The 12229-nt window shown below is 38.0% G+C and overlaps 1 protein-coding gene across 1 annotated transcript; it reads right to left on the reverse strand.

Moving 5' to 3' along the window:
• Positions 1-1293: 1293 nt before the first annotated feature.
• LOC100889003 (methyltransferase-like protein 25) lies at positions 1294-11257 on the reverse strand. Its single transcript, XM_030987985.1, has 7 exons — positions 10520-11257; positions 8395-9534; positions 6436-6699; positions 5541-5644; positions 4312-4405; positions 2753-2899; positions 1294-1782 (listed from the first exon to the last, which is right to left on the reverse strand). The coding sequence occupies exons 1-7, from the start codon at positions 10961-10963 to the stop codon at positions 1684-1686; spliced, it is 2292 nt and encodes a 763-aa protein (XP_030843845.1). The 5' UTR covers positions 10964-11257; the 3' UTR covers positions 1294-1683.
• Positions 11258-12229: the final 972 nt, after the last annotated feature.

Below are 12229 nucleotides of genomic sequence, written 5' to 3' on the forward strand. Positions count from 1 at the left end.
TCTCTAGACGCAACCTTTTTTTAACAAATTGAATTTCCATTGTAAGTGAAGTTATGCCATATGCATTTTATGATGACGATGATCAGTGAAATAAACAATGCTCAAATATAATATATGCTTAAATTTGTTTTTACCTTATACAAAACCTGTTATGACACATGTGGGTCCTGTAACACAAGGCTTTAGCAATTGATTCTACGATTGATTTTTGCAATAATCAATCGTAGAATCAAATTGCCATGGTTTTTGTTACAGGGCCCTGCATTTTCATTTTTATGATGTGGATTTATGCTGTAATGTGTATGCATTTTACGTTGATCAATACAAGAAATAAAATCAAATATAAACAAAGAAGACTCAAAGTTTTATATAACTGTTTTTATTTAAAATGGAAACTGAATAAAAAAATACTTTAGAATTCTTGCAAAATGTTTGATAACAGTAGGGCAAAGAGTACCAAAGCTTTTGTCATTTTCGCTCATTGTCCAGGGTACTGGTTCAAAACATTAGAGCCTGTGCATGAGGTTCACCACAAAATCATTCTAGCAACAGACTGGAGCAGGGCAAATTCAGTGATTGGGGCTGGTGTGATCACTGCACCATTGTTTGGCACAATTAATGTCTGGAACCCAGCAACTGTGACAACTTGGCCAGTATGATACCACACTTTGGTACTATGGACTAAACATCTCCCATGGACTACTTCCTTGGCATTATGAATGACCAACTAAAATGCACAAAGTGGGACGTCTCTATGTGTATAAGAGCTGTGGGTATTTGGGGGTCGTTTCTATACTAGTGCTATCTCTGAAGTGGCTTATTTTTGCTCTTTACCCGTTTATTTTGGTTTTGTACCAGCTTTATGCCAACCAAACTAATGAAAGTCACTGACTTGATTCCCTAGAATTGATAAATAGATACACTGTAAGTGATGAAGTCAGTTTTTCAACAGTCAACAGTTCAGGGAATTTTTTCTCACTGCACTATGGTGCTCTGAAAATGCAATTGCATAAATTCAGATTTGGAGTTCTATATTATGAGGTCCCAAAAGGTAATATGAATATCAGAATTGGTGTTAGGATTCTGATTGACAATATAGATCCTCAGTCGGGACAAATTTCTTTTATGTTTTTTTTAATGTTCATATCTAATCCTATTGCAATGTCTCTCACAATGAATTTGCAGTACTGGGGGGGTGTTTCACGAAGACTAAGATCGACTTTAAGTTCTACTTAACTATGGCAGGCTGTTCATGCTACTGGTTGCTCTCACCATTGGTCTCTCAATTATGATCTTTAGATAATATTTTTCCTCAAATAATGAACTATCAACAAATGAAAATTCTGTAGATTTGTGACGATTTATACGTCCTTTGAGAAACCAATGCCAGGAATAGTTCGAGGAATTAGTGGCATGAGCGGCCTGCCATAATTAAGTCAACTTAAAGTCGAGCTTAGTCTTTGTGAAGCAAACTCCTGGACCCTGTTGCATAAAATTTACCATTGATGGTAACTTTACCCTCAATACTAACTACCATGGCAACATCACTCAACATCCAGTCAAATCAAGGTTTCCATGATTACCATTACTGGTAATGGATAAGTTACCATCAATGGTAAGTTTTATGCACCCAGGCCCAGTTGTAAAGTGTGCAATGGTTTGATACAATCTGCCAGTAGATGCCTATAAACAATCGGTTGCCTTGACTGCGAAGATACCATAGCAACGAGGGGAGGTCACAGGGTCAAAGAGCCGTACGATGCATGCCGTCTTGATGTTAGGCTAGAAAGGGAACAAGGAATCAGATAAAGAGAACCATCAAAAAATCTTCCTTTTCAAGTTTTCTGAATAATCATTAGTCAATATTTGAAATGGGAGTCTTGGATTGCAAAGTTTGGGGTAAAGAAAAGTTTATTTTTAAATTGAAAAATAATGCCCCATACGCATTTATTTCTTCTTCCTACTGACTCATATATATATATATATATATATCACAAAATGCACTTTCACTGAAGATTATCCAAAAGCGCACTTAAACAGGCGTAATTAAGCGCGCATTACCAATGAGCGCAATTGAACAAAACACATACGCGCACCATACCGTCAAGGGGTTGGATTAAACTAAAACTTTTTATGTGTGAAATTGGGCCTGGGTGTCTTTTCTGTAGATGCATACACGTCCTTTTCATTTGTGAGGTTAATTTTTTTTAGATGTGGAATATAAAGCAAATAATCACCTTTTGGTTTCAGGCAATGGCAAACTATCACTTCCTCATCGAGCAGAGTGTATACGTTATCTTTCCTCAGCTCCGCTTCGGAAGTGATAGTTTGTCCCATCACCTTCATCAACGGTAGTTATTTGCTTAATATCCTGGATTCCAAAATTATCAATTAATGCATATTGAATAAAAGATATACTCCTTTTTAAATCTGATTTTCTGTTGTTGGTGTTTTACACACATAGCTTCCAACTCATTGTTCTATTTTTTTTAAAGCAATACACGATTTCCAGTTTGTCATTCAGGACATTGAGACTAAATTTCTAGCTTATTGACCTAACATAATGATGAAGACAGAGATGTGGCCATCATACAGTATCACTAAAATTAAACGGCTTTTATGAGTGATAGTGTTAACAATATTTCATAAAAAAACAAGACAAGATTGAATATGTCATGCAAGGAAGCATATGTCACAGAACTGGTCAACCTAAATTACATCTCAGCTGCAAGATAATATTACCAGGTCATACCTGTTCTTTCAAGTAAAGAAGTCTGTCTAGGAGGATAATGGCCTCGATGCTAGGTGACAATGCTGCCCTCAGCTGGTTGTAAGCTGCCAGGTGTCGGTAAAAAGGTCTGTACTCGGCTTCATATGCACTGATCTCATCATCGGATATCTGAATAACATTCGATAGAAAATAGTTAGATAAAATCAAGAACTTTTGCAAGCATGAATTGTTTGTAAACTTTGTGAATGACTCAGGACCCTGTTTCATAAAACTACATCAATAACAAATGCTAAGATTCTATGAAAAATTTGTTCTCAGTCAATCAAATGCAAGGATTTCAGTAGCTTGTAACACATATTGTAAATTTTTATTGAAAACAAGTTGTATGAAACAGGGCTCTGGTACCCCAAAGTGTCATGTCATCTGATCCCAACTGACTGTCTGACACAACACAATATCAGCTTAGGTGTTGATGAGTTCCTGGCATTTGCTGGGGTATTGAAGAGCAGTATTAATACTGATGTGGCTACCCTGGATAAATAAGACCCAATTATTATTGATTGTCATAAGTAACCTTTGTTTTAACCAAAGACACACTATTAAACCAGACCTGCCAACCTCTGGGGTTCAAAAACTGTATTCTTTAATCCCAAAAGTTGTATTTTACTGACAAAAGTTGTATTCTCAAAAATAAACATGGACTATTACGCGGATCAATGCCTCTTACCAGTTCCTACAAACAGGAAGAATTTTTGTTATGGATCATTGGTTGAATATGCACAATATGCCAATTAACATCTCCAAATTGCCAATGTGACATGCTTATAGGATACTTTACAGGACGGAATAGGCATTTTGCCATGGAAATGGCACACACACACACAAAATAGAAATTATTATTATTTAAAATAAAAAAAAGTTTTCAGTTTTGGAAAATCGTATTCTATTGAGGGAAATCATACCGTCGTATTTGCTTCTAAAAATCGTACGAAATACAACTAAATCGTACTGGTTGGCAGGTCTCTTAAACCGACTACAAACTGATTCCAAAGTCACCGTTTCTTGGCCATTCAGTGTTAAAGTTTTCTATATACAGTAGTTTTAGATCACCGTAACTAAGGTATTAATGCTCTCTTGTTTTATAAATACAGACTCTCATTGTAATGAGCGTTCAGGAACCAGAGAAATTTACTTGTTATCATGAACCCTATTACATTTTTGTTACAAAATAATACAATAAAAAAATCTGAAATTTCCTGCAAAAATTACTGTTACATCAAGCAAGGTTTTGTTATGTTAGTGCTTGCTTTAAAAACAAGATTCCACTGTAATAACCCATAAAAAAGCCAACTAGTCAGGCCTGATAATAACCTGATTTAAATCGGTTTCCCAATTTTTTCATTTCTTCCAGATTTTACCCTTATTGTCCCTATTTTTCCCTTTCTTTCCCTATTTTTCCCCAACGTTCTCACTCAAAAGGAGGGTAATGTTGTAAGATGCAAAATTTTTTCCAGAATCTTTCTTTATTTTTTATTTTTTTGTTAGTGCTCACTATCACCCCTGAATAGTATTTGACTAACCTTGGTATCATCCATCTTCAGTTTTTTAAGTGCCTTCCGTGTGTATTCCATAAATGACTTGCACTTTGGTGCAAGCTTTCCAATGATCTGTTTTCTAAAGTAAAGTAAAAAGACAAGAAGAGATAAAAGTGAGTCATGGTCATGCAGTTCTCGCTATCGCCACTATGGTATTCGGCCGTAAAGGGCAGCACCGGCCATTGGTAGCCTAAATATGTGAAACTTCCAGTCCTTGAGAACTGAAAAGTCTGATAGAAATGATAGTATCAGAGCCAACACAATATAGGCAACAGATTATGATGTTGCCTACTTAGATCTTATGAAATCATCGGGAAGTTCATGAAACCTTAAAATATATATTGGTGTGTGTAAATGAGCTACCGTGCAGAGAAAAGGAGGAAAGCAAACAAAGTGTGAAATGTCAAACTTTGTATTTTAGGGCGTCATTTAACAATGTTCAATCTGAGATGCATGGCCCTTCGTGTTATCAGTGTCTGTGATATGGTGTAATATTCATACATGCCAACGTTTGAAAATCAGAAATCTGTACAAATTATGCTATTTAAAAAAAAAGAGGAACAATCCTAACTCTCCTATTCAATACTACAGACAAATTTGTACAGGAAGAGGAACACCTGCATTAAAATGATAATTATCTTCTCCCAAAAAGAGCAATGTTCCTCTTTAATCTGAACAATTGGCATGTATGTAATATTGAAACCCTAAAAATTGCGCTTTAAAATGATCATGAAGTGCCTCAAAAAGGAAAAATCTTTGAGTGACCAGTTTTACCATACTCATTTTCTCCAATAGACTGTAGTGTTATGAAAACCGTTGGGGGAAAAAATTTAAAAATTCAATTTCCAATCATAAATATCTTGATAATCAGACAGGCGATTGGCTTGTAAAAGTCATGGGATTCCTGACTAACCTAAAGGTTTATAGTTATGATTGCAGCATGAGCTAAATCCAGGATTTTCATTCAGAATCTGAGGCAATGTTACAGAGTCACTTTAAAGGCCCACTGCACTACTTGTAGCTACTTGCGCCTTCTATATAGCAAACAATGCCTAATCAGTGACCATTGGTTCCCCCATGATCCTCTTTTTCTTATGTTATTTGAGAGCTGAGTTGATGAGATAACCACCTGTCCAGTGACCTCGCAGGGTGGTCTTATCCCTCCTTTACACTAGTACTGATGGGCTTAAAGTTTCGGCGCAGAATTATCTCACCTTGTTGGAATGGTGAAGTGATCTCTACAGATGACCTGAAGCACAGCTCTGTAGAACAACCCCTTCACATCAACAGTCTTCTCTGATGCTATTCTATCAGCTGCCTGTACACAAACAAATGGAGAGGAGAGTATAAGGAGACACAGCAAGACAAACTGGAACATGGTAAGAAAATTATTCGACCTAAATGAATAATTGCAGTACTTAGACTGTATAAAATCAACCTCATAAAACAGGGAACGACACTTACCAGGCGCCCGGGATACATGGGTGTCAAGAATCTATGTAAGAAGAACTTTGAACCCCCAAAAATGTCTGAATTTCTACAAAACCCTCAATGCATACATACTCAACAATTCAAGTCTGGACCCCCAACAAAAAGTTAGTGTGGAGCCCTGCTTAAAACTTCAAATTGCATTCTAAGGGTTAATTAGCAAGTGATACATGTATGAATGAAAAGGATTGAAAACACCTAGCACTGAATCCAAGTCGAACAGGGTTCGGTGCGAGCCCTACCCTATGTGGGCGCATCCAAGTGTCTGCAGGAGGGGGGGGGGGGGGGGCTGCAATCTACAAGCCCAGCTTTTCAGCAGTCCCCTCCATGACCAACCTGTTTTATATGCCTGTTGTACACTGGGGACCAATTACAAATATATTGTTAAGTTTCATTGTTTTATTATGTACAATGCAATCCCATGTACTTCATTTTGTTTTGTTGGAAATGGAAATAAACAAAATGAAGTGTCAGTGGTGTGAAGTACTATGTGACCTTGAACCTCATATTTTCACTCAGTATAGTCACATGGAACCTCTACTTATACATGTCCACGTTTATTGTGACCCATTTCATTTTTAGCATAACCAAATAATCAAGAACAATTTTTTGTCTACTTACCATACAAGCTGTCATTCGAGCGCCCCGCCCCAGGGCAACTTTTTTCTCTCTCAAATAGTCGCTCATTGGGAATCCAAATGACGACCCCATCTTGATCCCCGAGTGTTCCCGATCCCATTCGTCTTTCTTAGCAAACTCTTCAGTGACGTGGTGATAGCAGCAGCCTACGTTACACAGGCAATGCATGCTGGGATTCGACTGGAAGATTCTCAGCATAGAGGGAGCTAGATCACCACACGTGTGCAGTCCCACCATCATGAAAGGCTGCAAAGACATACAGAGTACAGACTTGTTTGAGAGTTAAAACTAACAATTTACAAAAAGACCACCCATTTACATACTGTATAAGACCATTATGTGCTGTCCCACTCTCCAAATCATGAATGGCGGCAAACATTCAATCCTGCTTGGAAATTAACAGCCACATTTATAAAAACACCACCCATCTACATGACTTGTATAGACCACCAGACCATAGTCATAGACCATGTGAGCAGTCCACTCCAAAAATAATGAATGGCTGCAAACAACACATACTGTACATCATGTTCATGTACATTCAAACTTCAAAGTATTTTCAAGCTTTCTTTAGAAATTTGCAACTACCTTTTCTTAAAGCCCCACTGCACTACTTACCAGTATAGCTACTTGTGCCCTCTATATAGCAAACAATGCCTCATCAGTGCATATTGGTCCCTCATGATCCCCTTTTTCTTATGTCAATTGAGAACTGATTTGAGGAGATAACCACCTGTCAGCAGCCACGCAGGGAGATTTAATCCCCCCGGGCCAAACTAGTGCAAACGGGCTTAAAGAATCCATCCTTCTATAGACAGCTTTTGACCATAGAACATGAACACCTGCAGTCCCAAAATTATGGTTGCTGCAAAGAGGGCAATTAAAGAGTATTTAAAATCAAGCTGCTTTAGAAACTATCAACCACATTTCCTCTCTTAACCCTTACTGTACTGGGGGGGGGGGGGGGGGGGGGGGCCTGGGATGCCCCCCCCTCGACATTTTCGGAGATTGCGCCGCAACCGCTCAGAATTTTGAATTGTCGTTTCATGACTTTTTTTCCTCAAGTCTTACGCACATTTTGATACCATTTTCGTCGAAATCGGATATACCTGTAAGGTGTTACATAACAATTAGTATGCGCATGTCATCAAAAAAGTGCTCTAATTGCATATATTCATGTACAAGCAGAAATGTGAAAATATGAATTGATATCAAATTGCTTTTATATGTTTCTCAAAGTAACTTGATGTATTTCAGAACAAAAGAATACATTAGAAATAAAACAATAGATATAATAAGAAATAAAAAACAATAAAATACATAAGAAATTAAATATTCAAAAATCGCATCAAATTTGCATAAATTATCATTATTAATTACATCAAATAACTATTTTGTGTTAGAAAAGAAGTTTCATATGAATAATGAGTTTTAACATTCAAAAAGTGGAGTCTGACAATTTTTGTAATGATTCTAGTTCCCTTTATATATTTCCAGATTTGATATTCATGAATGCGTATTCATAATTTATGCAAATTAACCTATGCATTTTCAAATATCATAAAAATAATGAAACCTCATGAATTTGAGATGAAGGAAACATTTATTCAATACATTTTCAAGATTCTTCACAAGTCTACGGACAAATATGTAGAGTTTTCTTTAAAATGCATAAAATTAGCATTTTGCATAATTAATTAGGCTATAACAACAAAAATGTTATTAGCATATTAGGAAAAAACTAATTTTACCATCTTGTTCCTTACGTTAATATCTACAAACATGCAAATTTTCGCATTCATCGGACATTCGACAGCCGAGATTACAGGGGGGGGGGGGGCCTCCCAGGCCCCCCCCCCCCCCCCCCCCCCCAGTCAGAGAGTGCTCGAAATAGCCCAGTACAGTAAGGGTTAAACACAACCCACAACAGACGTATCTTACCTGTGTTAGATCAAAGCTACTTGCATTTTCATCACACTGCAAAATATCCCCAATCTCTGTCTCTTCGTCGACATAGCCCGTTACAGCAACACAAGCAGCCGGCTTCGTTCCAGCCTCTCCCCGCTCTTCAGCCTTCATTTCAGTTTTGGGTGTGGTAGCTCCCCCATGGCAAGTTCGTTCTTGGCTGAGAATTGAATTGTTCTTTCCATCAGTTTGGGACTTCATCAGCTCATCTTCCTCTGCTAGTAGGGATGATGATGACGGGGTGAACGATACCAATGGATGATGTGGTGGTGGCGGTGGTTGGTTAGGATGAGGTAGAGAGGTGTTTGGCAATGAGTTTAAAGCTGTTATTGATGATTTTGCTGAAAGTGCTGACATTCGTATATCAGTCCCTGTTGTTAGTGATGAAGTTGTTTCTCCAGCTACAAGAGTTGTTGGTGGAGATGAAAATGATGATGCTATTGACGATGATAATAATGATGATGATAATGATGCTATTGATGTTGAAGATGATGATGTTGATGGTACTATTGATGTTGAAGAGGATGATGATGATGATGATGATGATAATGCAGTTATTGATGTTAATGATGATGCTGTTGATGTCGAAGATGACGAACATGATGACGATGATGATAATGCTACTATTGAAATTGAAGATGATGATGAAGATACCAGTACAGATGAAGGCAATGAAGATGGTGACAACTTTTTAACAGCTCCTGATGTACCATCCCCTAACGACACAGATTGCACTGGTATTGATTCAGTCACAATCAAAGTAGATGACAATACAATTTTCTCACTTGATGATAATTCCTTCCCTTCATTTTCAGTCAAATCTACCTGGCATCTGTCTGTACCATCATTGTTTCGAGTTTTTTCAGACCCGCTATTACTTCTGCTTTCTAGCCTGCAGTCTTTCATGCTACAAGCAGACCCTGCATCAGATACCTTCTCCTGTCTTCTCTGTGTGGCATTCTTAACGATCCCTCTCCACTGTTTGCTCAACCTGTTGTTCCGCTTAAGGGCGCCGTTTGTATTGGTCTCTGACGAATCGACGCTGATAACGTTAATACCATACTGCATGGTGAGGAACTGTCCCAGATAACCTTTCCCACTTCCGATATCAATAACCTGTAAAGTGGAGTAGAATTAAAGAGTTAAGTATTGGAAACGCCCCAATTTCAAAAAATGAAATGGAAGCTCTCATTACCAATCATGTGAAAGAATATGTTTTGACGAATACATGATGATACAAAATTTGCCGGGAAACCGCCTACTAATTCATATATTTGGTAAATTTGTTTCTCTCATGGTCTGTGAGAGATATAGGGTAGTCCCATATACATCTTTCTGTGTATAGTGCTTGTAACTTTACAAAGAATGGGCCAAATTTCTTATCATTTTGATGATTCCAGAACCTTGCAGATGCTAGATGCTAGATGATCAACCTTTTCTGATCGATTCCACGTTTCTTTCACAATGCAATCGCACGACCATAACTGGTCTTTACCTTTAAAAGAGCAATTTGCAACATAATTTTTAACAAAAAATTATTATTTTGTGTATTGATTTTTTTTCTCCCCCCCCCCCCCCCCGGCCCCCCTGAAGAGGGAGGGGGAGAGGACATTCACAATAATGAGTTTCAAAAATTAAGGACTCGTAACTGGGATTCATAATTTTGTATTAGTCTACCTCATTGATAGATTTTGAGATTTATAATTCCCATCTGGAATTTAAAAAGTCAATTCAGTAAAGGAGCTTGGCAAAAACAGCCCCCCCCCCCCCCCCCCAAAGGAAAAAAAAATGTCACAAGAAATATAACCATTGATAATAAAACAAAACAAAAAACAAAACAGAAAATTCTAAAGAACAGGTTGGCAGGTGTGAAAAAACGAAGGTAGGCCTAGATCTACATGCAGTTTCTGTCCATTTATAACTGTTCTCAGTATAATTTTTTTTATCAGTACTGGACCTACGTCTTTATTAAACATACAGTCAATGCACTAAAACTTTTTTTTTTTTAATTTAACTGAAACTGCAATGTCCAATGTATAAATTTAAAAAAGATAAGAAAACAGAGTCTAACTCTAACTAAAATTCAATCCCATCAGCCCACCTGCTTGATACCAGTTGCAGACAACAAATTTGCACATTTCTGAGCCATTAGGGCTACTTCATGTGACTTCTTGTTGCCCATTATCCGTTTCGTAAGCTCTGCATTTTCTCTCCACTCTCGCTCCTGCGACACGGCTGCATCCAGCGGCTCCTCCATCTGCTCCTCGCCTGAACTCCTGGTGTCATGCTCCACATCTTGCCCCGCAGTGGCGCGGAGGTACTCTTTCCCACAACATTCTGTCACACTATCAATAGGCAGTGCCAGTGTATCTAATCGGTTTTCTACCATTTCTTTCATGAATTTCCGTAGAAGAGGGACTTGTCCGTCCAGTGATTTAGATTGACTGTGAAGCAAAACTCTGCCACTAGGAAATAGAGCCAATTCCGTGTCCGTCAGCTGAAGAAGTTGAGAGGCAAATTCACAATCAAGATTGTCGTCCCACATATTATTTGTATAAAAATTTACGGTACTGCACTCTAAAACCGACATAAATTTACTTATGAATTGAAGGATGTTATCGAGGTGCATTCTTACGTCCTCCATTGTGAAATAAATTGATAAAATACTTCAGGTTCAAGTTTCAACACGATTCCAAATCTCTATCTAAAGTAGCGAGTGGGCGCTGCCATTATGATTAATCATTATTTTGTCTCAACAGAGGGCGATATGCAGATCGAAAGGAAACGCTTTGTCAAAGCATGGACCTACAAATGAGTTCCCTACTACAAAGCGAGTTCCCTTCAACCTTTCCGAGATAAATCCTTCTAAAATCAAAATAACCCTAATAATAACATACGTTAAATATCCTGATGTTTACCAGTTAATAAGGCTCAAGTGTTTGTTTCCAATATATCTCCTCCGGCCTTTTTTCATTTATTTACTATTGCATCTCCATTTAATATTCGATGCTCTCACCCCCCCCCCCTCCATTTGTCTTTCCCCTTCTCCCTCCCTCCCTATCTTTCTATCTCTTCTCATCTCTCTTTTTCTTTCTTCCTCCCTCGATCCCTATCTTTCTATCTCTTCTCATCTCTCTTTTTCTTTCTTCCTCCCTCGATCCCTATCTTTCTATCTCTTCTCATCTCTCTTTTTCTTTCTTTCTCCCTCCCTATCTTTCTATCTCTTCTCATCTCTCTTTTTCTTTCTTCCTCCCTCGATCCCTATCTTTCTATCTCTTCTCATCTCTCTTTTTCTTTCTTCTTCCCTCCCTATCTTTCTATCTCTTCTCATCTCTCTTTTTCTTTCTTTCTCCCTCCCTATCTTTCTATCTCTTTCTCATCTCTTTGTTCTCTCTCTCTCTTCTTATCTCTCTTTTTCTTTCTTCCTCCCTCGATCCCTATCTTTCTATCTCTCTTTTTCTTTAATTCCTCCCTCCCTATCTTTCTATCTCTTTCTCATCTCTCTCTCTCTCTCTCTCTCTCTCTCTCTTCTTCATACCTCTATCGTTTGCTCCACCCTCTTCCCCCTACCTCCATGCCCCCCCCCCCTTTTTAATTCATTACACAAAGGTTCACATTCATGAATGCCTTTACACAAAAACCATAACTCATTCTCTTCTCTATAAAGCCAAGCACAGACTTAAAAAGGGATCCGGTATCTTTGTCTCAGATTTTGAAAAAAAATCCTGGATTTAGCTCATGCTGCAATGATGATTATAAACCTTTAGGTCAGTCAGGAACCCCATGACTTTTACAAGCCGATCGCCTGTCT

This window comes from Strongylocentrotus purpuratus, unplaced genomic scaffold (assembly GCF_000002235.5).
Source record: "Strongylocentrotus purpuratus isolate Spur 01 unplaced genomic scaffold, Spur_5.0 spur5_scaffold_17, whole genome shotgun sequence".
NCBI lineage: Eukaryota > Metazoa > Echinodermata > Echinoidea > Camarodonta > Strongylocentrotidae > Strongylocentrotus > Strongylocentrotus purpuratus.